The sequence below is a fragment of the Cokeromyces recurvatus genome (genome assembly GCF_025118155.1).
Source record: "Cokeromyces recurvatus strain NRRL 2243 chromosome Unknown BX663scaffold_13, whole genome shotgun sequence".
NCBI classification, from domain to species: domain Eukaryota; kingdom Fungi; phylum Mucoromycota; class Mucoromycetes; order Mucorales; family Mucoraceae; genus Cokeromyces; species Cokeromyces recurvatus.
This window is the reverse complement of record NW_026251399.1, coordinates 419,579-445,963: the sequence shown is the minus strand read 5'-3', so window position 1 is coordinate 445,963 and position 26,385 is coordinate 419,579. Positions and strand designations below refer to the sequence as shown.

Below are 26,385 nucleotides of genomic sequence, written 5' to 3'. Positions count from 1 at the left end.
ATACACATGGAAAAAATGTGTATGGATCACTAAATTCATTATGAATCAAATATACACTTCTTTATTATCAATGACGAATAGCTTGTAAGTGGAAAAAAATATTTAAATAAAGTATTAATACACTTTTGTTCATGTTATTGGTTTCTGTCTTTACGTGTAAAGAAAAAGAAAAATAAATTTGAAATGTGTTCAATGTTACAAAGGCAAAGCCACATACTATCACGGCAACCATGTCAGCCTCCAGTGTAATAAACGTACAGTTAAAGGTTCCAAAAGGCCATATCACCATCGAAAAAAAGGAGAGAATTTAAGAGGGGTTGTCAAGAAGCCAGAGATAGGAAAAGGTGGGCACGGTAACTGGCAATTACTTCAATTTTTATCGCTAGCACGATAAAAATTATGAAGAGTTTAAGGGACATTATCTGATAATGAACAACTGCCCTATTCATAAACACGCTGATATTCGAAAGTATATTGAAGCCCATGGTTACAGTTGTGTTTATCTTCCCCCTCTTACTTACCCACCTGAACTAAATCCAATTGAACAGTTTTGGCCTGTTTGTAAGAGTAAAGTCAAGACAGAAATACTACTTGAAGAAGAAACGTTGTCTGAGAATATCAGAGAAGCTTGCAACAATGTGCTCGCAAGCGATCTCCAAGGATTTTACAGGCATTCAGTGTCAAGATTTGAAGACTATTTAAATAAAAAACCGATTTAATAAAGATATGTCAATACATCGATTTTTATTTTATTTATTTTTTTAATAATGCTTGAAATTTATTTTGCTAAGAACTTTTTTTTTTGGAATTTCTTCTGGTTAGTGCGTGAAATTATTTTTATCACACTACGTCCGTATATTACGTAATAATAAGCTGACAAATATTTTTTTTTCATTTAAATTTGATCAAAGGATCGTACAGGGGGGAAGGGTAAGCAAGAGAAAAAGATAATGAAACATAGCTAGTAAGCGCTAATAACTATGAATGCATGTATATAAAACACATGCATTTTGGTTATTTCATATTAAAGCATGCAATGTATGTGTATGATTTCTAATTACAAAATAAATGAATTTAATTGGCTTATTTTATAAGAAGCTTGATTATTAATAATACCTGTGACAACACAAACCCATTTCCCTTTTTCCTTTGATATATTATTACATTAAAAATATAACTATGGCTCCCTTAAAAGCTGAAAATTTCCCAAAGCTTCAAAATGATCTTATTCTTCGTGCTGCTCGTGGTAATTAGCTTTATTTTATTTTATTTTATTTTATTTTATTTTATTTTATTTTATTTTATTTTATTTTATTTTATTTTATTTTATTTTATTTTTTATTCTTAAATGAAATGTTCACATGTATTTGAAAAAAAAAGGCGAAAAGATCGAACGTGCTCCAGTTTGGATCATGAGACAAGCTGGTCGTTATTTACCTGGTAATAACTAATAAATATACACGATTGAAACATTGAAGAGTAAATAGTTATAACTAATGCAAAACTATAATAATTCTTTAGAATTTCAAAAACTTCGAAAAAACCATAGCTTTTTTGAAATCTGTCGTACTCCTGAACTTGCTTGCGAATTAACACTCCAACCTATTGATCGTTATGGTAAATTATTAGATGCTTCCATCATCTTTTCTGACATTCTTGTCATTCCACAGGCTATGGGACTTGAAGTGCTCATGGTAGCAGGCAGGGGCCCTGTTTTCACTGCACCTCTTGAAACACCTGAGGATTTTTCTCGATTGACTGAAAATGTCAATGTAACAAAGGAATTGGGTTATGTATATGAAGCTATTACTTTAACTCGTCATAAACTTGAAGGCCGCGTACCTTTATTAGGTTTTATTGGTGCCCCCTGGACATTAATGGCTTATATGATCGAAGGCGGTGGAAGTAAAACTTTGGCAAAAGCAAAGAGTTGGTTATGGAAATATCCAAAGGAATCTCATGCTTTACTACAACGTATTACTGATATTGCTATTGAATTCTTAGTAGGTCAAGTAAGAGCTGGTGCACAGGTAAATGCAATATATAATTAAGAACTAAAAAAATCCTATCATGCTTCCATATATCATTCTCTCTCTCTCTCCTGTACGCTAATTAAATCCTATTTATATTAGATGCTACAAGTATTTGAATCATGGGGTGGTGAGCTTTCTCCTTACGATTTTAATGAGTACTCTCTTCCTTATCTTCGACAAATTTCCACTAAAGTGAAAGAACGTTTAGTTAATGAAGGATTAGATCTTGTTCCTATGACTATCTTTGCAAAGGGCTCCTGGTACGCACTTAAAGAATTATCGGAATCCAACTATGAAGTGGTCTCTCTTGATTGGACTGTTGACCCTGTCTATGCACTTGAAGTGACGAATAATAAAGTAGCCTTACAAGGCAATATGGATCCTACTGCTTTATATGGTGGATTTGATGCTATTCGTGAAATTGCTACCCGTATGGTTCATGCCTTTGGTAAAGATTCGAGACATATTGCTAATCTAGGTCATGGTATTCTACCTACTGTTGATCCTGAAGCTTTAAGAGTCTACCTAGAAACCGTTCAAAAAGTTTCTGCTGAAATTAGAAAGTAAATTTTATTTTTAGATTCAAAAACCAACAACAACAACAACAAAAAAAAATAGTTTTATTTCTTGTAATATAGAATATGTATACTTTATTTTTTATTGTATTAACAAAAAATATATATATATAAATATATAATAAGTAAAAGTAATTTAGGACAAAAATAGATAAATGTATTGTAAATATGTAGTCTATGTAAAGGAATAATATCTAACATGAAACAAAAAAAAAGTTATTAATGTATATAATTAAGGGAGAGAAGGGAGAGGGGTGGGGCATATTGTGTATTATTTTTGTTTAACTAGAGCAATCAAAACCACTCCATCTTCGAAGTGCTTCACCTTTCCATTTAAGTATTACAAGACATATATTACCGACGTAGGCTAATGCAGCTAAAAGGACACATGTATAACCAGGACCAATAGCCCCCACCAAAGGGTTAACGACTAACGTCAAGACACAGGCCATAAGCATACGTACGAAATTAGCAGCCGCTGTAGCAGAGGCGCCATTACTAGGCATGGCATCCACAAGATAAGCAGAGGTAGCTGTCATGATTTGATTCATACCAAACGTCTGAATACCAAAACCAATAATAGCCCCCCACACACTAAGATTACGTGAAACACACCATCCGAAAAGTAAAATCCCAAGTGGTATACAAATTAAACCAGCAGGCCAAAGGTTCTCACTTAAGCGATCCTCACATTTCTTTTGACCACCACGAAGACGACGTGCACGAAGTAAAAGTCGATCAGAAAGCATACTATTTACTATGGAGCCTATAAGATTGCCAATACCTGCCCCAAGATAACTCAGACCTAAAGAAGAAGAATAAAAAAAAAACCAGTAATCAATATGTAAGGTGCTTTTTTTTTCTTTTTTCAAAAAAAAATAAAAATAAAATAATAAAAAAATTAATTAACCTGTTTGCCATGCATTAAATCCATAATGCTGCTCGAATAAATCAGGAAGCATAGTTTCTACAGCAAACATACAACCAAAAGCAATACCTGAAATAAAAGACGCCAAAAAAATGAAAGGATGTCGTAATAATAAAAAGGGAGCAATAGGATTCATACGCTTGTTAGTAGGTGGTGCAATTGTTGTCTTTTCATTAATTGTATTCTTTGATCTATTAAGTTCTTCTTGTGTCATTATTTTATCTTGTTGTGTAGTGACTTGATTTAATGTAGAGCTACTGCTTCGAGAAGGAGAATTGTCGTTATTGTACGTGATAGTTAAATTAGGATCACTACTGTTGTTATTAACAACTGGTAATTGTAAATCAAACTTGTCATTGACTCGATATGTTTCAGGAAAGAAAAAAAATAAATAGCCAAAAATGGCTAGAGCAAAAGCAAAGCAAAACCAGAAGGTAGCACGCCATGAAAGAGGGCTCATAATTAAGAACCCACCTATGATTGGGCCTAATAAAGGGCCAATAAATACGCCAAAAAAGTATTTACCAAATGCTGTACCTCTTTGTTCAATCGGATAACAATCCTATATATATAAATATATATATGTATAAAAGAAGAAATATTATTGATAAACATATGCTATACTAGGTACGATTATTGTAATACTTACTGCAATGGAACCTACAAAAATAAACAAATAAACACATGAAAATATGAAAATATACAGTAATAAAACTATCCATTTTACCTGCTCCTACAGATTGGCCACAGGATGAGCCTACAGACTGAACACATCTAAGAACAATTAAAGCCCAAATATTATTAACAAAAGCGCAGCCAATTGAAGAAGCACCAAAAATGAGAATTGAAAGCATAAGAGGGAAACGTCTCATTTGAAAATGATCAGAAGCAGAGGCCCAAAAGATAGGCGTAATACCCATTGCCAAAACAAACAAAGCAGCTGTCAAAGTAGTTGCTATAGAGGGTGCATGTAAATCTACGGTTACATCGGGTAACCCTATATTTAATAAAATTAGATATTTATTACTGCTATTTATTTATTTATTTATTTATTTATTTATTTATTTATTTTACCAGGAAAATAAATTGTACTAGAGAAGCCTGAAGTACTTGCACATAAGCTAATACCGACTAACATAATCCCTTTCATAGTTCGACTAAGATTTCGAGGATCTGAATCGACAGGCGGCTTAATCAACAACCTTGATTTAATTACGCTTTTCCATTTTGCTTCTACTTTTTCTGACATCCTTCAACGTAAGAAAAAGAAAATAATAGAGAGATCAAAAAATTTCCAATTTAAAAAAAAAAAATAAATAAAAAAGATTAATGCATTTTATATTATTTTCAGTCACACACTACTACTATTTTTTTTTTTTTAATCCGGCTTCTCCGCGCCTGTAGTTTGCCCATGAATGCGCGCCTTCCTTTACAATGCTTCATTTAATGGCGTATTTTTTTTTAAAAAAAAAATAAACCTGTTTAATACTTTTTTTTGATTTTTGTTTTTTTTAAAAAAAAAGGAATTGGAATTATAAACAATTGAAAACTCTAATAAAAAGAATCAAAATAATAGATTTATATTGTGTACATTTTTTAAAACGAACAAATTAGCTCCGATATTATAATAAACTTTTTATGAGAGAATTTACTATCCAATAGAGGACGACTTATAACCCAAAAAAAAAAAAAAAAAAATTACTTTTCAAATGGCAGAGAAAGATAAAACATAACAAGAGAAGCTGTAAACTTGTATATTTGGGCTTATTTAAATATATTCTTAAAAAAAATAAATATGTTTTATTTATTTGGCTTTAGTTGTTTTATTTCATTTTATTTCATTTTATTCTAAAAATATAGTTGCTGGTTCTTCAAGTTATACAACATCATTTTTTGATGTTTAACAAATACGTCTGGTGATATTTCTCGATGAACTGGAAATTTTGGCTTATCAAAGACAGCATTATTAGCTTCATTAATCCAATTACATTTACGTGTATAATCCTTGTAAAGGCTTTGGCAGATAAATTTTATAGAAATCCTGAAATCCCAGCTCAAATTGGCACTAATACATTCTTGTAAATCATTATATCGGATGTCTTGATAGTCAAGTACAACAGGTTTGTTACAAAAGCATAAAGGCCAATTAGGAGGTTCTTTACGATAATCATTATTGACCCCAAATAAGGCACAGAATGTAAAATTGAACATAGGGCACGTTCTAAGTTCAATGTATTCTGAACAAATATAATGGCCACTGTTTAACTGCTGAGATAATTTGATCCAAGGACCTTCATGGACATGGAAGCCACAAACTCTCTGCTTTCTCTTTTGTTGTTCATTAAAATAATAGTTATTATTGTTACTATTTGTACTCTTTTCTTTTTCAATAAAATCAATATTTCTAGAATAATTTGCACATTGTAAAATGGCTCCATATTCATGAGTAAAAATACGATCTGCTGGCTTTTTACAAAAACAAATAGGACTCAATGTACAATATTTTAGTTCTTCTTCTGTAGGGAACAAGTGACATCCAGGACATTCTTTTATATGTCTTTCATTTCTAATAGAGGCTATATCAGAAGAATTTATTGATTTATTATTAATACTCATATATATACATGTATATATATATAAAGAAAGTAAAAAAAAAAAAAAAGAAGAAAATAAAAAGAAAGAAGAAAATAAAAAGAAAGAAAAAAATACAAAGAAAGAAAGAAAAAGAGAGAAAAAGAAAGAAAAAAAAGGATATAAATATAAAGTTGTATTAAACTTGATTTATTATTATTATTATTTATCTTCGTTCAGTTCTTTGTCTTCTTTTTTATAAGATGACTGGTAATAATTTTGCATCAATTCTTTATACTTTATGGTTTTCATAAATTTTGGTACAGAATCTTGAGCCATAGTACGACATACATTTTCATTTACTTGATCATACAAATGAATTATTTTTAATAAACAGGTTTGAGGACTCTCTTTTACACCTTCCCTAATAGACATATATACAGGTCCATCATAGTTACCATTTTTCTTCTTTTTTCTAGAGATATCCGTCTTTCTTTGAAATGACAACGGAATATCACCGGATGATAAAAGTCCTTGAGAAGAGACTGAAATAGAGCCAAATGGTACATTCGACGCGTTAGCGATAGTTGTCTTTTTCTTTAAACGTGTTGTCTTACGTACATTTGAGCTATGGTAATGGCCATCATCACTACTAATACTACTATTACTATTACTTCTTCTTCTATTACTACTACTACTTCTACTACTTCTTCTTCTCCTTCTCCTACTGCTACTACTACTGCTACTACTATCATCGTCATCAGTTGAATTCATGGTGCTTGTAAAAGTGGACTGCATGTATTTTATTATTTCGTAACGAATACCATGAACGATGTTAAGTTCATTAGGTGCATTTTCAGGGCAAAAATAGGTATTGTAAATGGCACAGCAACGTACAAGAAGAGAGTTGCATAGGTTGGGCGTAATGGTTTGTATCAATTCAGGGGACATTCGTTGTTCTGTGTCATCATCCTTTCCACCTACAACAACAAAGCTCATCTTTTTGATGAGGGCATTATAGTCAACCCAAAAATTAATATTTTCTTCACAGAAGCAACTTTTAAGGAATTGACGGAAATACATACGAATTAAAGGGTCTTCTAAAATGTGTTGAAGACGTGCATGTTGAGAACTAGGGGGCTGTTGGTTTGTCTGATCATGAGACCCCTGAGAGTTTAAATCAGAACTACGTCGATGTTTAGTCAGTTTGAGTTGTTCTAATGTCTGTCGTAAACTTGGTACATCTTTTTCTGTTTCTTCTTCTTCTTTTTCTTCCTTTGTTATAGATAACTGGTTTCTAGCTGAGCATACCGTCGTCCCCATAGAAGATGTGGTCGATAGAGTAGAAGAAAAGCCAAAATCACATGTATTCTCAACCTGAAGAACTGATTCAGAGGTAACTATTTTATTATCTTCCACTTGCTCTTCTATCTCTGTGGTAGGGTTCATATTTGATGGCTCCATCGTTTTCGTTATAATCGCCTTTGGTGCTGTATTAAGGTCAGGGGATATAGCTGTAGTAGGTAAAAGACGACTGGCATGCTCTTCCTTTTTAGATCTAGTACTCAAGATAGCAGACGCAGGAGTGATTATGGTATTGTTGCTATCTATGCATATTATACTACTATTACTACTACTATTAGTAATGCCTTCGCTACCTGCAGTATGGGTTGTAGTTGAACTTTGTGTTCTTGATCTAGGGGTAGTACGTGCAATGGATGGACCCCCTGTCAAGAAATGATGTATGCCTTGATTAGAGTTAGATTCAATTACCTGACGTCCCTTATCAGTTAAATAGTATTGTGTCTTACGACCTGCTTTAAAAAGAATGGTTTTATCTTTTTTACTTAAATCACGATCTGATTTATCATAGATTTGAAGTATCCAGCCATATTGTATAAACTCAGCGGCAACCATTTCAGCTTCTTCTTTTGTGACGACACTTGTATATTCACTAATCCATTCAAAGCATTGATAACCATAAAATGTATCTTTATATTCTTTTATAGTATTCGTATCTATACCTAATATATATATATATGTGTGTGTGTGTATTTGTTTTTAATATACATGTATATATTCCAGTATTATGTTTATTTATTTATTTATTTATTTATTTATTTATTTTTTTATACCTCCAACGTCATCTATCATGATAGTATCTGTTGGTAACCACTCCATCATTATTTTAAAAATTTCCATCAAATTAGATCTAGAAAGGGAAAGTTGATCATCATCTAATAATCTCTCTAGTCTAACAATGGGAAAACTATAAACCCGAGCTAAACTAGATTGCATATGTTTAATTGAAACGCGGGCCCGATGACCAAAGTCCTGTATCATATATTTCCCCTTTGGGGTAGGAATCCAAATACCACGGTCTTTCATTGTCCTATTTTGAGGATCAGTAGCGTTCTCAACAAGTCGTGCATTAATGAAATGTTGACCTAGTGTCTTGGCCATCGTTCTGGACATATTAAAAGTCGTTGTTGTTCTACTTAAAATTGGGTTACTAGGGTCCAGTGGATTAGATGTAGACACAAGCTGAGTAAACTCTAAATGACTCAAAATTTCAACTGCTTCATCCGTTGTAAACGTGGAAGGATAAGTTCGAAACAAAGAACGATGATCTGTTAGTTGTAATTGAATCAAAAGGGCTGCCCATAGATCAAATAAATCCTATATAGATAGATATAAAAAAAATAATCCTTAGTTTATTCTATATACCTTTCTCACTTTTTTTTTTTTTTTTTTTTTTTTTTTTTTAATTTCATGCTAGTTTTAATATACCTTTGTATAGGGTCGGTCTTTTGAAGTACTGCGCATCATAGTAGTATAAGTTGATGTAGAAGCAGAATTAGGCATATTATCAAATATGAAACTATCAAAATCACAAAATAATAATAAAAAGAAAAAGAAAAGAAAATAAAGAATATATTTTTATATTTATATATGTGTAGAATATATAGAATTTTGTTATTGTCAAACAAGCTTTTTTTTTTTTTTTTTTTTTTTTTTTTCACCTTAATTCGAGATTTGAAATCGAAGAATAGAGATTTACACAAAAAAATAAATAAATTAAACTTTAAAGAAGAGTTAATCCATATACTACTACTATCTTTTATAAATCAAATCATTTAAACTGGTTTATGAGATAATTATTAAGCTTAGTTTAACTTTACTTGAACTTTGAATTAGAGTGACTTTATTATACGTGTTTTGTGTTAAGGTACATACAGTTCAACTTTTTATTTTAGATTATAGACAACTGACAGATATTTTGTTGAGAGAAATGCATGTCTTACCAATAAAGAAGAATCTTGCTGGATGCTTCCGAATGTCACTTTAACCTGTATATATATTATTTTATTACATTTTTTTTTCTTTTTTGAAAAGTAAAATAAAATAAAAGATTGCTTAAATTCACACTTTACGATGCTTTCGGCTATTATTTTAATATGAAGAATCTGTATTAAGGATATATATATATATGTGTGTGTGTATATTTTAAATAATAATAACAACATGCAAAGCCGTTTGTGTAGCCATGTTAGAATAATACAAAAATAAGGGGGGAAGAGAAAAGAGAAGAGAAGAGAAGAGAAGGAAAGCGAGACGAGAATACAAACGATAGTAAGACTTGAGAAGAAAATTATTATGTCTATAATAGATATACAGAATAATTAGTTTCTTCTTTCACAGTATTTACACTTACACTTGGACGTACTTCAATAAACTTTGATAATATTTTATCCATCATTGATTTTTTTAATGGTCCCCATGTAACAGACCATATTTCACCATCTTCAAATTCTTCCAAATCTTCCCAATTCCTAAAAACAGGTGATTTATTCAAGGGAATATTTCGACCTGAAGCTGTTGTAACAGATATTATCTTTCTTGTACTGAATGTCGCAATTGTATGAACCTTTTCAGCTAATGATTCCCCAGTTTCCTTTGGCTCAACTGAAATCCAAACAAGGTAGTCATTATTGATTGACTTTACTCTAATCTGTCGTATACTTTTATCTTTATATATATTGAAGCAAACCAATTCATAAATAAACAGCATAAAGCTCTTATATATATATATGTATACCTGATTTTTTAATAGTTGCTGATGAATCCATTTCTTGTGAAACAGGTTGTTCTTCTATTACGCTATGATCAAGATCAATTGTATCATTCGGAAACATAGTAGGTGTAGTAGTAGTAGTAGTATAATCAAGAGGTTGAGGTTCTACTACTGCATTATTGTTGACAATTAAGGGCTGACAAAAGCTATAATGGGAATTTTGTAAAATAGGATCCGGCATAGTATAGTAGTTATTATCGATATTCTGTGGTTGAAATAAAGAAACAGCAGTAGGTACTGCAGGTAATGGTTTCCTTTTCTGTATTCTACTTATTGTTGATGATGGTGTGTTATTTTGTGATACTTTCCACTCTTCTGTATTCTGTCGAGTTAAAAATGAATACGATCTTTGACATGTAACAGGATTTATATTAGCATTAAAATTCATTTAAAATTAATGTTTATAGGGTAAAAGAAAAAAAAAGATGTATAGATAGATATGTGTAGTAAATGTTTATAAGAAAGCAAAGGTGAAAGAAAAAAAAAAAAAAAAAAAAAAAAAAAAAAAAAAAAAAAAAAAAAAAAAAAAAAAAAAAAAAAAGAGAGAGAATAAATAATTACTATTCTTCTGCATGTCAAACAAACTTTAAAATTTGATGGATTAATATTTAATCTCCGAACCCTCTATATTAAATCTTTTTTTTTTTTTTTTTGGCCAAGTCAATAAGCTGACAAGTTGGTTAAGTCTTGCGAACAACATTTATAATAATAAAAAGATACTTGTACAAAATGATTTTTAACTCTCTCATAAATCCAATAATAGAACCCACTTCAGCCTTAGACATTCCTAAAGCTAATCTCGTATTCTAGTCTTTCTTAAATAAGTGCAATTTCTTGACGTTTACATTTTGCCTTATTTGGAGATTAATTTTGTTAATAAGGAAAGTAACAACAAACTATTTACTCTTCTTTGGAAATAATTTATATTATATAAAAAGAGTAATGTTTATTCATCGCCTTTTCTTCTTGTTTAAAATAAAGTCTTTTATATAGAAACAAGCAGCGATTATATAAGAGCTTTTTTTTTTTCTTTTTTTGACAGTCAAACTTGCAAATATTTGATACTTGATCAATAAATCCTTTTTACCCATTGGATAATAATCTTTACACTGTGCAACTATTCTGTCAATATGGACATGTTTAAGGAATAACGCTTGCTGCAAAGAATAGTTACTTATATAAAAGTAAATGCTATTGTAGTAGGTCGACAACACACTGTTATATAATGAATTTTGTTCTTAATTAACGAATCATTAGTGTACTTTTTTGTTTTTTTATTTTGTTTATCATGATGCTATTAATTATATTATAAAGCAAAAGAAGAAAAAAAAAATTCCTTCATTTAAAGACAGCAAATTCAAATTTTTATTAGTAGTAGTAGTAGTAGTAGTAGTAGTAGTAGTAAATACTACTTACTAGGCTATATTAAATATCCAATAACGTATCCACGGAACATAATTGGGCCGAACAATTCTATTGTTCTCTTCCGACAGATTAAAACAATAAGAACCCAGCAGCCATCTTTTTTTTTTTTTTAACTTTTTTTTTTTCTTTTTAAAAAAAAAAAACTGATAAATATATACTTTTATCTATTTTCTTCTTCTTCTTCTTCCAAGTACAGTAATTATGGATACAAAATTAGTTAAAAGTCTATCGTTTAATAAAAAAGTAGACAAGTCTAATGCAAAGAATATCTTTACAAGGTTAGGCAGTCCTTTTAGTACAAGATCAACACCTGTCACACCAGTAGAAGAATCACCTCAACAACATGAACATAATGATTATTTACCACCAGATTCATCAACAAAAACAGCTTCTTCTGAGGAGAAACAATTATTAAATGATCTTAAACATATTCGTACTGCATTGGACTATTTCTTAAATTCAAATATCAATGAAGCAGAAACTATTTTGAAACCACATTATAAAGAATCCATGTATTATTCATTAGGATATTCATTCATTTTATATCTCAAATGTGTCATGACTTTCCAACAAGATGATATTGATACTGCATTAGATGTATTAAAACATACAATCCAACTTGCTAACAATCAACGTAAAAAGGAAGGCGGTTGGTTAAATAGTGTTACAAGTTGGGTAAAAGGGACTACTTTAGAAGATATCAAAAATATGAACATTGTAGAAAGACATGCTGTAAGTCTATGACAGCTAATAATAATAACTAACTAACTAACTAACTAACTAACTAACTTATATATCTATATATCATATTTGTCAGGAATTGGTCTATGCAGAAGCTTATCTTTTAAAAGCTTTACTTAGTATTCTTCGTGATGAAAGTGTCATGTCGTTTCTTCGAGAAAGTTTAAATATTCGTAGTAGCTATAGCACCTATATTGCACTTCAAAGATATGTGGAATATACTAAAAATAATAATAGTACAGTCGTATTAGATAGCGACTTTACTTCGGGGGTTGCCTTAGGTATTGGTTGCTTCAGTATCATCCTTTCAATGCTACCTACTTCCGTTGTCAAAGTAGCGGAGTTTATCGGGTTTACTTCTAACCGGGTAGAGGGACTTCAGATCCTTGAATCTGTTGGTGGATGGGGGGCTGCTGATGACGATGATACTACTATGGATAATAAAGGTTTACGTCGTCAGTTATGTGATATGGTACTTATGGCCTATCATATCCTTTTATCCAAATTAATTCCTCTTTCTGATGTCGATATTCCATTCGCAGAAAGAATTTTAAAAAACAGTTTAAAACTTTATCCCCATGGTGTCTTCTTCTTATACTTTAATGGTCGTCTGATGGTCGGCAAAAGAAAGTTAGATGAAGCTGAAGAACAATATCAATTAGCGATTGATACACAAAAGGAATGGAAACAGTTACAACACATGTGCTTTTGGGAATTAGGTCTTATTTATCTTATGAAACATGAATGGCAGAAGGCTTATGATCTCTATAGTATCCTTCAAAGAGACTCTAATTGGTCTAAAGCCGTCTACAGTTATCTAAGGGCTATCTCATTGTATATGATGGCTAATGAAATAAATGATAAAGTAAAAAAGACAAGTTGTCTGGAACAAGTGACTAAATACATGAATCAAGTCACTGGTGAGAAACAAAAGATTGCTGGTAAATCCATTCCAATAGAGGTGAGTATATCATATACACGTACGTACCTTTTTTGTCGTTGCATGTTTTTTCCTTATATCAATATCTACGTAGAAATTTGTTGCTAGGAAAGCAAGAAAATTTACAAGTCAAAATAATTATCTCTTATTACCTGACCTTGAGATATTAAACGCGTTTGCAGCCTTTGATTTTATTCCAATGGATATTCTACAAAGGAATAGAAAAAGGATTATGAATGAACTCGATCATTTAACAAATAACCAAGATAAAATCATGAATTATTATGATGATCTTTGTTTAGCTCAGTATTTACATGCTATAACTTGTCGACAACTCTATGAACTAAAAGAGAGTGATATGAATACAATCCATACACTTCATGAATCCTCTCTTCAATCTGTATTTGATCATGCAGATAAAATAACACTTGATCATTATATTTATTATTTCAGTCGTTATGAACATGCTTGTATGTTTATGTTGGATAAAGATTATACTAAAGCTGAATCTGAAATCCAAGTGATACTAAAGGCAAATGATCGTGGACAATACAGCGTTGGCTCTGGCCCTCATGCGAAGAATAAATACAGTCTTGCAAGTGCTCTAGTTCTCAAATGCCATAATCTAATGACTAAAATTAAATATGAGTCTAAAAATTAATTTATTTATTATGATAGGTTAGTCATCTTTATTATATACCAAGCATTTACTTTTTTTTAAAAAAAAAATAAAAATAAAAAAAAAAGTCGTATTAAAGTTAGAATAAACGAAAAAGAAAGTATTAAAACCTTATTGAGATGGTTAATAATAAGAATAATAAGAAAAAATTGAATATTTGTCAAGAGAATGACATCTTCTAGACTTAACAGTGACATATCCGCCTTTCTTATATTTACATTGTGCCCACAAAGTTACAAAGATTCTTCTTGGTTTCTCTGAAAACCATTCCAAATTAAAAAATCGTTTTATGACCCTTCTCCTTTGATAGATAACTGGATTGTCCAAGTGTCTAGATTAACAAAGACAAGGCTGGAGGCTTTATTGGTATAAGATTTTACTATGGGTCGCAACGTAACATGTAGCCTATGTTTAATTCAATGAATAAGACTAGCATATTCCACTTGGAAAACTTACAAACACATCGAGTGAGTCTATGGAGAAACAAAACATAGCTTCCTGTTAAATATATAAATATTACTTGAATTGCATTATATAAGTCTCGTGTATCTTGTTTATTAATAATAATAAATAAAGTTACACTATTTTACTAATAATTTTGTATATTTGAAAATCTTTCGTCGGGGCTACATTTTTTTTTTTGATGCGCAGTGTAACATTGGTTCATTTACTCCAATAACAACCTGTACTCTTTTCAAGCCCTTTTTTTTTTCACTGCTCAGAAGAGGGAGTTCTTAGACTACTTGAGTATATTTTGAATTGATCCGGGCAAAACTGAGTGTTTAATATACTCGGGTTCAATTGCACAACCAAAATCTATAGTTACTCACAAAAAAAAAAAAAAAAAAAAAAAAAACCAATACGTAGATCCTTTCCCTTTTTTAATAAGTTTTCCTCCTTTATTCTTATTTTGTTCTCTTAGTTTAAAATGAAAAAGATCAGCTTGATAATGTTAAAAAAATTATCTATATACCTTATAATAGTCATGGTTGTCATTATAACATGGACTCAATTCGATTTAATCATTAATCTGAAAAAAGACAATTCTAGTAATAACACACTATTTGCAGAGACTAGTTTTGTCAAGTTTTCACAACAATCAAGCGAAGTTGACCCAGCTACTTGGCTTATCCAAACAATAGAAAATGAGTCAGTTTTGAAACAACCCAGTATTTTCCCTCCTTATATGGTCTTTTCCGCCGATAGTTATCCACCTGTTACAGCCATTGTTAATCGAATAGATGACAGTGATGAAGGCATCATTCAGAGTATACAACATTTATTAAAATATCCATTTTTTAAAGAAATTTTTATTTATAACCAAGTGAAAACAAGGCGACTATCATTAAAAGTAATTTGATATATAATAGGATATATGTATATTATTTAATATGATCTGTGTAGCTATTATATTCAAATATTACAAAATCTAGTCATTCTGATTATAAAGATATTCCAATTCATATTATTGAAGATACAAATACAAAGGTATCTAATAGCAGTATGATGGGGAAGTTTAGAGCATGCGAAATTGGAAGCTATGATAAATGCTATTTTCAAGATGATCTATGGTTAAATCCTTATCTTGATAGTTTATACACGCATTCATACAGATATCCTGAACATCTTATAGTGAATACAAGACCGGTTAATTATATTGATTATATAAAGTGGAGATTTGAGAATAAAAGTATATCATATGTTTAGATTATTTGCTAATAATAAATGACTTGTATAATAGATATTTCGTTACATACGGGCTATACAAATTTACGTTATGGAGGATTTATTCCTCGACATAAAGTACAACGGTTTTCAAGTCACCTCCTACGTAATCAAAAGAGATTTGAATCCTTGAATGCAGACTTTGTTGAAATTTATTTTTCAATTTGGTTGAATCAACATCCTTATCTGATCTTTAACCCATTATTATCTTCAGGACGCGATAGTTTCAAGGACATTGATACGATTAATAATAGGGCATCTATTGAATATTTCATGGTGCGTCTATCGATATATATGTGTCATTTGTTTATATTGTATACTTATTATCATTTTACTATAGTATGATGCCCTTTCAATGTTAGAAACATTCTTAAAAAATGACAGTTTATTATTTGAAAAGAAAGAATTATTACCATCTGTAGAAGAAAGAGATGTGAGGTATAAGACATAAAATAGTCATTATGTATATATATACATCTTACTTATATATATGTACACATCTTATTTATATATATACATATATACATATATACATACACACACACACTCACACTCACACATAAATACCATAAGATCAAGCTGTGCAAATGATAAATGCTTATTTATTACAAACATTGACCCTATGCCGCCGAATAGAATGAATGAAAATTATCTTCAATTTAATTCAGAATTTATAAAAAATTTGAGTCAATATGAAACTCTTTATCAAGATCAATTTAATCGTTCTATTCCAAGTAAATCATCCTATTTACATTCATCTTATCATAAAGCAGTAGATCAAGATACAGAAACATGCTGGAGTTCAGTTCATTGTAAACACATAAATATAGAGTAGACTATGATACACTAAATTCTTATATTTTATTTAGATCCTAAAAAAGGAGATTATTTTGGTTTATATATGACAGGAAATATTATAGCCAAAAGAGTGATGTTATATACGAATACTTTTGAAGAGGATGAACGACTGGATGAATTGTTTAAAATATCAGTTCAATTTGTACCTTTTGGCCCTTGGATAGACTGTGACATTAAATTGACTCCATTGACTCAATTAAGTTATCGTATTGGTTTTGATTTTGACTGTTTGTCTTTTCAAGAACCTTTTAAATCTATTCGAATCTATTTTAAAAAGGATTTAAACAAGGCCATCGATTTATGTGGTATAGGCTTAGATAATTTTGTTGTGTAAAATAATAATAATAATAATATGTGAATAGCCAATCAAATTTAGTTTATGAGAAAATCAGTTTTTATAAAAAGTTACACGAATTGGATGAAGCACTTTTTATTTTATTTTATTTTATTTTCAGTTCCACCTTAATTTTTTTTTTTTTTATTATTATTATAATTCTTGTTTCTTTTCATTTATTATAGACCAAAAAAAGAAAAGAAAAAAAAAACGAAAAGTTAATAGAAATAACAATATAGAATAATGCAGTCTATTAAATGTGTTGTAGTTGGTGATGGGTAAGCCATTGAATAAAAAGATGATGAATGTGATATTGATATGATGATGATGTGTTGTTTGATGATGTGTTGTTTGATGATGATGTAATGATGTACAAAGTTATACTAATGTATTTTATTTTTTAGTGCCGTTGGTAAAACATGTTTATTAATTTCTTATACAACAAATGCTTTTCCAGGAGAATATATTCCTACAGTGTAAAATAATTTAATGTTTTTATGATAGTATATATTTCCTATTAACTTTATTGCAACCTTTTTTTTTATTATTTATTTATTTATTTTTTTAGTTTTGATAATTACTCTGCTAATGTCATGGTAGATGGTAAACCAATTAACCTTGGCTTATGGGATACTGCAGGCCAAGAAGATTATGACCGTCTTCGTCCTTTATCATATCCTCAAACGGATGTATTTCTTAGTTGTTTTTCTCTTGTTAGTCCTCCTTCCTTTGAAAATGTTCGCACAAAGGTAAAACTAAAAGAAGAGAATGTAAAAAAAAGTGAAAACTTATCTTTGTCTTTAAAATAGTGGTATCCTGAAATAAGCCATCATGCACCTAATATTCCTATCATTTTGGTAGGCACTAAATTGGATTTACGTGAGGACCGTGATACAGTTGAAAGATTGAAACAAAAACGTATGTCTCCCATCACTTATCCTCAAGGTTTACAAATGGCAAAAGATATTGGAGCTTATAAATATCTTGAATGCTCTGCACTTACTCAAAAAGGTCTTAAAAACGTGTTTGATGAAGCTATCAGAGCTGTTTTGTCGCCTCCTGTAAGACCAAGTAAGAAGAAGGGTTGTTTGATTTTGTAATAATAATTTATTTTTATTTTTTATTTTTTTTTTCATTTTATATGAATATATCTCTTTATATATGTGATATACACATATTTTTTTTTTTTTTTAATATTTTATATATTTCCTTTCTTCTTCCCTCCATACACACTCACACATATATAATTATGTAATATTTAAGGAGAAACGATAATAGCAATAATAATAATAATAATAAAAGACTCTTTTATATTATTCTATACTCTTTAATATTTCAATAACTGGATCCATGTTAGCGTCACCTTCAATTATTATGTCAAAAGCATTGACATAAGCTGATTCTAATGCTTTAATGTCATGGTTTAAGAAGCCAATGTTTAAACATAAATCATGACTAACGCCTTGACTCATTTGAAGATCTCCAAGACTATCTCCCATCAAGATAACATTTTTTCTTTGTTCAATCAATTTAAAATAAGGTGTGGTCTCTAATTGAAATTCTGATTTGTTAAAGACGTGAATGAGAGGTTCTTTAAAGTCTATACAGATGCCATCTTCGTTAAAGACCATCATATTGGATACAATATGCATATTATCATAAAATAAATTTGCTTGTTTTAAAAGCTCTTCAATAATGTTACTAATACCCGCTGAGAATACTAAAAATGGAACCTCACTATCTTTACACTGAGACAATACTTGATCAAGACCAGCTCTAAATTCAAGATTCACTTGTTGAACCATAGCTTGTAAGTCTAAAGAAGAATAACAACAACAACAAAAATCATTTAGTAATGGGTCATTGACTGGCTTATCTCTTATTTTTGTTTGAAATGGCACTTACCATGTTTAGATAGTTTTTGTTTAACTAAATTTTCGTGAGCTTCTTGCCACCATTTCATCATGTAAGGCACTTTTTCTTCGTACTTCATGTTTTGATCAATCTCAATTGGATAATAAGTATTATAAAGACGATCTGTTTCTTTTTTATACTATTATACAACATAAATAAAAAAAAATAATAATAATGCATACATGTCTCTATTTTTGGCTAAATATATAATTACCTCAATAGACAATATGTTTGATTTTGCAGGAATGCCATGAGATGAAGAGTTACGTTCTAAAGCATCTGTCTTTTTATTACGAACCCAGTGACGGGACATTGTCATGTCAAAATCTAATCAAATCAAAATTATATTAATCTTTGTTCTCATCAAATATAAAACAACCCTTTTTATTTTCTTTTTCTTACCACTAATAATATGAAGGTTACTTTGACCATCTTGAATGATTTTTCGTAGTTTATCAGTTGTATTTGCGAGATTATTGATACGAACAGTGGAGATTCTCAAAAATGAGTCAACTTTATATAAACAATGAATGTTAAAGTGACAGGAATACATGAATAGAAAAAAAAAAAAAGGAGGAAGACATTTACCTAGCGCTTTTGCTTGTGATAATGCTGACATACTTTCTTTTTAAAATTTAAAGAATAAAGATGTTTATTATTACTATGCTAGTGCTTTTATATCACAATTAATTTTTTTTTTTTTTTTTATTATTCAGGGACTCCACTACAACAAAATTTCAAGTATAAATTCTATTGGGTAATATTTATTATGTAGTATGTAAGGATTGGTAAAATGTGTACATAGACAAGCATGTATCATAAAAGAATAATAAGGGAAAGGAAGAGGATTTATAAAGATGCATATAATTTATTCCGGTACTAATTCTGCAACGGCACTAATGACTTTAGGAGGGAAATCACGCTTCACCATGAGATCAAAAATTTCTTTTGCTTTATCTACTTTATTATTTTCAACATAAGCACGAATCATAGCTTCATAAGTGCTTGGTTCTCGAATGACAAATAAATGCTGTTGTGTTTTATCATCTGACATTGCCTCAAAGAGAGCCTCTACCTTCTCGAGCTGGCCTCTTTCACCATAGCCACGAATAAAGAGGTTTTCAATATAAGGTGATCCACCACCACCACTACCCCTCTTTTGAAGTCTTGTATCCTTTTTCATCTCTTCATAATAGAGGTGCTCTGCCTTTTCTAAATCATTATTACTAATAAACGTATCGATCATAGCTTGGTAGACACCCTCATCAGGATGAATACCTGCTTTTATCATTTCAGCATAGACACGTTCTGCGCTCTGTACATCACGTTGAAGGATACCATAGGAGTAAATGAGGGTTGCATAATGTGTAGCCTGAGGACGAAGATGGTCACGTCGTCTCATATCACTTAATAACTTGTGGGCCGTGAGCATGTCATAAGGGGGGATATGGGTATAAGCCTCCATCAATAACTTATAGCTATGAGGGGAAGGTTTGATATGACGGCGACGCATCTCTGCAAAGTACTCTAAGACTCGCTCTCGATTTGGATGTTGACGTACATAAAGTTGCATCATATTATTGAACGGTCCCACACGAGGTTGATAGGAAGGTGAGGAGAGCATTTCTTCAAAGAGACGATGGGATTGCTTCCTGGATCCTGAACGGACACTAGCAGAGATGATGGCACCATAAGTGATGGAATTAGCAGGGACCTTAAGGTGTCGCATTTCCTCAAAGAGGGTAAGAGCTGTATCTAACCTTCGAGCCTTGGCCAATTTGGAAATAATGACATTATAAAAGAAGGTGGTGGGCTTTACATGATGACGTTTAGCTTCATCATAGATGGCAAGAGCATCTGTGGCTTCATCTGTAGCACTTTTCGCACTGCCTAGTAAGAGACTCGCATATCCATCACTATCGGGATGGTACCCCATCACCTTGATACGGTCATAGTAGACTTTAGCTTTCTCCATATCACCCATTTGTGCATAGACAATCAAAAGACTGTTTGTTGCCATGTAAATCGCCTTCTCCCTCGTTTGCGTATCTCGGATATCCTTAAAGGCATATATCGAGTTGTGGTACAGGGTGAGAGAGGTCTGAGGGTGACCCTGTTTGCCAGCGAGTGTGATCACATCACGCATGATTTCTGGTGTAGGTATTAAACCTTGGCAGATAATACAATCTTCAAAGATATGGATAGCTTCTGCATAATGCCGATTCATAACGGCCTTAAGAATTCTTTGAGAGACGACTTCAGCAGTATTATCAGTAGAAGACAAAGCCATTGTTGTTGTTGTTATGTTACTACAATAATCGTTTTCTTTATTATCTATTTTGAGAATAATATCAATATCATTGTCATCATCAATATCATCCTCCTCCTCATCATCATCATCATCATCATCATCTTGCTCACTTGTTTTAGTAGATAACGAATAGCGTCTTTCAACAACAACAGCAACAGCAACACTCTTATCCATGGCTGATGTTGAAGATGATACCTCCATATTAGAAAAGGCAGAGATCCATTTCGCTTCAGCTTCTAAATCACCACGAGCTCGTATTTGATCAAGTACATGATTAAATAGCTCATTAGAAACATTCAGACCCAAGGTATGCATGTCTTGTAAAAGTTGTAAGAGAACATGACTTAAAGTAGTAGACGGGTTCATTTCGTTATGGACACAAACTATAAATGCAGCATCAAAGATTAACTGAAAATCGGCTGTTGTGAATGTATACTGTATATCCCTAGGGGAGTCCATGTCAAAGTAAGAGTCTAGTAAAGTCTTGCACATGATGTCATATGGAGTAGGAAAAGAGTGAGAGATGTGATTGTTAAGGATATCTTGATTGTTTTTAATTAAAGTAGGCAAGATAGTATGTAGAACTTGTAATACTTGACGTACGCAAGCACAATGAAGTACAATAGAAAGCGAAGCCTCCATGAGATGATGAAAGCCCTTCGTGAGTGCACGAGGAGACATAGCCTGTTGTAAAATGGAAAGAGCTTCAATTGCTTCATTTATTTCTTCTGCTTGAGAAAAGGCGGTAATGATACGACAGGCAAGAATAGGATCTGGCTCTAAATGAGCGCCTCTCATATCAGAGATAATAGAGAGTGCCCTTTGTCGATCGTGATGGGAGAGACAGAGAAGAGCATAATTAGCCAGGTTACCATATGCCTTGGATATATCCGTTTTTATAAGGGCATCATAAACACGTGTTGCTTCCTCCCATTGATTGACTTGGCAATACACTGCAAGTAAAGGCCCATAGCTACTAGCATCAGGGTAAGGATACTTTGCGGGATCCCTTTGATGTTCTTGAATTAAGCGATCAATAAGGGCCTCCGCTTCTTCCATTTGATTATGAGTACAGTAATGACGGATAATTGAGTTATAAGGGATGCATGTTATTTTAATATTCTTTTCAATCATTTCATGCTCAATAATATGAAGTGCGCCCTCTAGTAGTCCACATTTCAAATGACAATCAACAAGAGCATTATAGATATAAGAAGAATCATGGGAACCTAATGAGTCTTTCACTTGAGTGTAAACGTTATAATAATAAAGAGATGTATCAATGTCGCCTGCACGACCAAAGAGATTGATAAGGGCTGCATAGGTTGCTGAATTAGGTTTCGCTTTAACGGTAGGCTGTTGTAACTGATGGTAGACAAAAGTGGCGTCTACAGTATTACCATAATGAGACAAGACACGAAGCAATTGGTTAAAGGTTTCAATTTCAAATGTATTGATAGAGATACCATCCGCAATCGCGTAACGAAAGATAGCAAGCGCCCTTTCTAGATTACGTTCGGATTCCAATATGCGAATGTCTTCATTTTCTTCGCCGATTCGCATTGATTGACGTTTTAGCATGGCCACAGTCTTTTGAACTTCCACATCTCGTTTACATAATGTACGAATCATGATAATATAGGTATAAGTATTTGGTTGAATGTTTGCACGAATCATTTCATTATAAACTATTATATATATTAAGAGTGTTAAATCAAAGTAATAATGCATGTGGTTTATATATAGAGAGTAATTTAATTTACCTTTTAGCATAGTCGTTAAAGGCGTTCCTTCTCGACGTAGAATGGCATGAGCCTCTAAAACTAAATTATATGTGTGCTGAGTAAGTTTAACTTTATTTTTCTTCATCGATGAGAACTCATTCATAACAATACGAATATGGCCGTTCCTTTTAGCTTGTAAAATACGATTGTTGTATTCGAATGTGCTGTTCACTTTTTTTTTATAGTGAAAATGGTAAGATTCAGGAATACAAGAGGCTGTATCTGGTGAACTTGGTGGAGTAAGTAAAAGCTTGTCTTCTTTTTTCTCTTTATCTGATATAGTCATAGAACTCATCTTATTATTGCGACCATTATCATGATCCTGACAGTTAGAAAGATAAGGGTTCGTTGTAGATATTAGAGTCTTTTTATTTCGGTGAAGATATTGATTTATTATCAATTTTGAAGGTTCTTTATATTTGTTTTCATTATTATTTTGCTTCATATTCATATTATTAGGTTTTGAGGTATTAGTAACAATACGTTTATTTAATAATGTGTGATTATTAGTCATATTTAGTTTATTTATTTTTTTTAAAAAAAAGAAGGATAAATAAAAATTATTTGTTGAAAAAAAAAAAAAAAAAAAAAAAAAAAAAAAAAAAGAATTGTTAAACAGGGTAGACATACAGCTTATTTATATGTTTTTATCTTCGGACAAATCAAGGGTTACAATTAGACAAAAAAGGGTTTGGAATTTCATCTTATCAGATTGATTTCTCCGCTAGGGAAAAAAAAGATTTTGTTTTACTTAACTTCTAAACTACTATAGACAGCAATACGTAATTATTAGATATTTTAGATCAGATAAGTAATTATATATAACAGGAAAGGATTATATACTACTTTTGTTTTTCCTTTGTAAAATTTACAACAGTTACTGAAAAATTCATTATCAGATCTTTTTTTTTTTTTTTTTGTATAATCGTATCTAAGAAAATAATCCGTAGTTAATAAACTTATTATTGATGTATGCACATGATAAAAATCATATACCGAAGAAAAAAAAACATCAATTCTCATTACAGATTAGAAGTCTTTATTATTTAGTGTTGTAAGCTCTTTTTAGATATTTATTTTTCATCTGTATTTATATATTCATTGAATAAAAAATGAATAATTATAACCTAGTTATAATATGTTTCTGAATAAATGCGATAAACAAATTAAAAAGATTACCTCACTGTATAATAACACAGACAACTATTTAAAAATATCGGAATATACTTTAAAATAGGTTTATTCATATTCAGAAAAAAAAAAGACAGAGAAAGCACATATCAAATTTAATATTGATCTTCAAAAAAGATCTGATAAAGGTCTTTATACTATATGGGTAAGGGGCCACAAATGAAATGAAGAGGACATGTGCAAAAAAAAATTATGTTTATCCTTTTTCCGTACTTCTCCTTCTCTTCCACATGTATACCCTACCCTAGTTTTTTTTTTTATTTATTTTAGTTAAACTGCATTTGGAATAGGACGGGAATAACACGAAAATTCTTGTATATATCTATATTTTTTGAAATAAACTTTTATTGTCATAAGGTTGTTTGACTTGATTATATATATTATATTTTAGATAAATCTTACTTTATCTTTAAATAACTGGTTTTTATGAAGTAAACTACAGAAGTATGATTTATTAGTAGCTTTGAAAGATTATTTTATATCTAATATTTGACGATTTTTTTTTTTTTTTGTGTAAAATGTTTTCTTCTGAATGGCCAATAGAAATAAAATAAATTATCAGATCTTTTATTTTCTTATTGCTAACTTTAAGTTTAAATAATCAGTTAATAACATTTTAGAACAAATAGAATTCAATAAAATAAGCATTTTGACACATAGTAAATATTTTGTTTAATATTTTTTTTTCAACTCTATTCTTTCAAGATGTTTTTTTTTAAAAAAACGATCACATGCAATTGCAACTCCATTTATTATTGTGTTCACCTGAGTTACATTGATCTGTATAATAGCAATATTACATTTGTGTATATAAAGATCCGATTATTTCTATCTAAAATAACTTCAAATAATATATTGAACCTGAATTATTAATTCAAAGCATAATATAGTTTATCTATTTTATACAATAACAAAAGATTGTTGGAGGAAAAAAAAAAAGAGAGAGAGAGTAGTATAAATTATTATTTACAAAAGCAAATAAAAATGTAAGTAAAAAAAAAAAAAAAAAAAAAAAAAATTAAGTCGGCACAACCAAACTCATGGTTTTACTGATCGACTATCAATAAAATCAGGGAATTGAAAAAAAAAAAAAAAAAAAAAAAAAAAGAATTATATAAAATGTGTGTATTCTATATAGTATTATTACCACTTCATGCTGCTAATAAATTTATCAGCTATTAACTAATAACTTTTTTTTTTTTTTGCCTATAGAATCACTTTATTTGGCTATGTACATCATATAATGTTATAAATGTTTAGTAGTATCTTTAAATAAGATGTAAATAATATATAAATAGATCAACTACTAGATACTAATAAATTGTATTACATCGTATTAGATGAGTTCTATTTGTAGATAAATTATAGCCAGTCGAACTTCATTATTCATCAAGTATAGGAAGGGATATGATTTGAGAATCATGATATTGAACATCGAATATTCCGAACTTGTATACTATCACCACTGAAAGGAAAGAGGCAATATCTAAACGATAGAATATACTGGAAATACAGAGCGAATGATACTCCGAGATAAAAAAATAACTCTATTTTTATACATTCATCTTATCTCCTCTTCTTGTCAAAAGTAAATCTTTTTCTAAATGATGATGTAGACCTTAGAGATAAGAGGACACCATTTTAACCGTATTTTTTTTTAACTTCTTAATATGATAAAAAAAGTTCTTTTTACATATAATTCTCGTTAATATTATAATGAAATTAATTTTATCGAAAAAAAAAACAAATCAATTTCAAATTGTATTTAGTATACTACTAACTATCAATATAAATTTCCCCCCAATATCTTACTAAACCAGTTAAATTATTCAAGAATCTATTTTTTTTTTCAATAATTTATAATAATAATATATGCTGAGAAAATATATTGTCTTGAGAGAATTGATAATAATAAAGGCTTATGATTAAAAGCCTATTCAATAGACCTAATTATACTTAATACAATAATGCGATATCTTGTATAAAAAATTGAAAAGAAAAAAAGGGAACAAAGGAAGAATCAGTACATGTTTAATAAATAAAAATATTTTTCTTTTTAGTGACATCACTAATTACATGTTATAAATGAAGTCCTTGTGTTCTACAGCGAAGCTGGGAAATATTGGTTAATTTAGAAATTTGTATGGTGATAATAACAAAATAATTTAGGCGAAAAACCAAAAAATGATTGACTCACCAATATTTTTAAGTAAGCTCAGAGCAACATACCTGCATTAAATA

At 30.4% G+C, this 26,385-nt stretch overlaps 10 protein-coding genes across 10 annotated transcripts; 4 read left to right on the top strand and 6 right to left on the bottom strand.

The window, feature by feature from the left end:
* Positions 1–1,179: 1,179 nt before the first annotated feature.
* On the top strand, positions 1,180–2,600 carry BX663DRAFT_552135 (uroporphyrinogen decarboxylase; the record flags this gene model as incomplete). Its single annotated transcript, XM_051531341.1, has 4 exons — positions 1,180–1,246; positions 1,381–1,440; positions 1,522–2,030; positions 2,133–2,600. The coding sequence occupies 4 exons, from the start codon at positions 1,180–1,182 to the stop codon at positions 2,598–2,600; spliced, it is 1,104 nt and encodes a 367-aa protein (XP_051382715.1).
* Positions 2,601–2,664: 64 nt separating this feature from the next.
* BX663DRAFT_510273 (major facilitator superfamily domain-containing protein) lies at positions 2,665–4,916 on the bottom strand. Its single transcript, XM_051527738.1, has 5 exons — positions 4,611–4,916; positions 4,264–4,533; positions 4,186–4,196; positions 3,519–4,098; positions 2,665–3,413 (listed from the first exon to the last, which is right to left on the bottom strand). Exons 1-5 carry the CDS (start codon positions 4,783–4,785, stop codon positions 2,890–2,892), a joined length of 1,560 nt encoding a protein of 519 aa, XP_051382714.1. The 5' UTR covers positions 4,786–4,916; the 3' UTR covers positions 2,665–2,889.
* Positions 4,917–5,332: 416 nt separating this feature from the next.
* On the bottom strand, positions 5,333–6,197 carry BX663DRAFT_510268 (uncharacterized protein). Its single transcript, XM_051527737.1, has one exon. It carries the CDS (start codon positions 6,150–6,152, stop codon positions 5,385–5,387), a length of 768 nt encoding a protein of 255 aa, XP_051382713.1. The 5' UTR covers positions 6,153–6,197; the 3' UTR covers positions 5,333–5,384.
* A 132-nt stretch (positions 6,198–6,329) lies between these two features.
* On the bottom strand, positions 6,330–8,972 carry BX663DRAFT_552132 (uncharacterized protein; the record flags this gene model as incomplete). Its single annotated transcript, XM_051531340.1, has 3 exons — positions 6,330–8,131; positions 8,243–8,786; positions 8,898–8,972. 3 exons carry the CDS (start codon positions 8,970–8,972, stop codon positions 6,330–6,332), a joined length of 2,421 nt encoding a protein of 806 aa, XP_051382712.1.
* Positions 8,973–9,545: 573 nt separating this feature from the next.
* On the bottom strand, positions 9,546–10,728 carry BX663DRAFT_510265 (uncharacterized protein). Its single transcript, XM_051527736.1, has 3 exons — positions 10,207–10,728; positions 9,835–10,136; positions 9,546–9,768 (listed from the first exon to the last, which is right to left on the bottom strand). The coding sequence occupies exons 1-3, from the start codon at positions 10,628–10,630 to the stop codon at positions 9,763–9,765; spliced, it is 732 nt and encodes a 243-aa protein (XP_051382711.1). The 5' UTR covers positions 10,631–10,728; the 3' UTR covers positions 9,546–9,762.
* Positions 10,729–11,803: 1,075 nt separating this feature from the next.
* On the top strand, positions 11,804–14,076 carry BX663DRAFT_510263 (uncharacterized protein). The gene is made up of 3 exons (XM_051527735.1): positions 11,804–12,399; positions 12,485–13,369; positions 13,443–14,076. Exons 1-3 carry the CDS (start codon positions 11,869–11,871, stop codon positions 14,007–14,009), a joined length of 1,983 nt encoding a protein of 660 aa, XP_051382710.1. The 5' UTR covers positions 11,804–11,868; the 3' UTR covers positions 14,010–14,076.
* An 801-nt stretch (positions 14,077–14,877) lies between these two features.
* BX663DRAFT_510260 (uncharacterized protein) lies at positions 14,878–16,992 on the top strand. The gene is made up of 6 exons (XM_051527734.1): positions 14,878–15,378; positions 15,432–15,717; positions 15,769–16,028; positions 16,093–16,190; positions 16,326–16,564; positions 16,622–16,992. The coding sequence occupies exons 1-6, from the start codon at positions 14,956–14,958 to the stop codon at positions 16,942–16,944; spliced, it is 1,629 nt and encodes a 542-aa protein (XP_051382709.1). The 5' UTR covers positions 14,878–14,955; the 3' UTR covers positions 16,945–16,992.
* A 434-nt stretch (positions 16,993–17,426) lies between these two features.
* On the top strand, positions 17,427–18,151 carry BX663DRAFT_67444 (small GTP binding protein RAC1). The gene is made up of 2 exons (XM_051532281.1): positions 17,427–17,693; positions 17,754–18,151. The coding sequence occupies exons 1-2, from the start codon at positions 17,538–17,540 to the stop codon at positions 18,042–18,044; spliced, it is 447 nt and encodes a 148-aa protein (XP_051382708.1). The 5' UTR covers positions 17,427–17,537; the 3' UTR covers positions 18,045–18,151.
* An 11-nt stretch (positions 18,152–18,162) lies between these two features.
* On the bottom strand, positions 18,163–19,532 carry BX663DRAFT_510253 (pyrimidine 5'-nucleotidase). Its single transcript, XM_051527733.1, has 5 exons — positions 19,447–19,532; positions 19,261–19,371; positions 19,073–19,185; positions 18,850–18,997; positions 18,163–18,760 (listed from the first exon to the last, which is right to left on the bottom strand). Exons 1-5 carry the CDS (start codon positions 19,475–19,477, stop codon positions 18,258–18,260), a joined length of 906 nt encoding a protein of 301 aa, XP_051382707.1. The 5' UTR covers positions 19,478–19,532; the 3' UTR covers positions 18,163–18,257.
* Positions 19,533–19,726: 194 nt separating this feature from the next.
* BX663DRAFT_486526 (uncharacterized protein) lies at positions 19,727–23,404 on the bottom strand (the record flags this gene model as incomplete). The annotated part of the gene is made up of 2 exons (XM_051524681.1): positions 19,727–22,857; positions 22,933–23,404. The coding sequence occupies 2 exons, from the start codon at positions 23,402–23,404 to the stop codon at positions 19,727–19,729; spliced, it is 3,603 nt and encodes a 1,200-aa protein (XP_051382706.1).
* Positions 23,405–26,385: the final 2,981 nt, after the last annotated feature.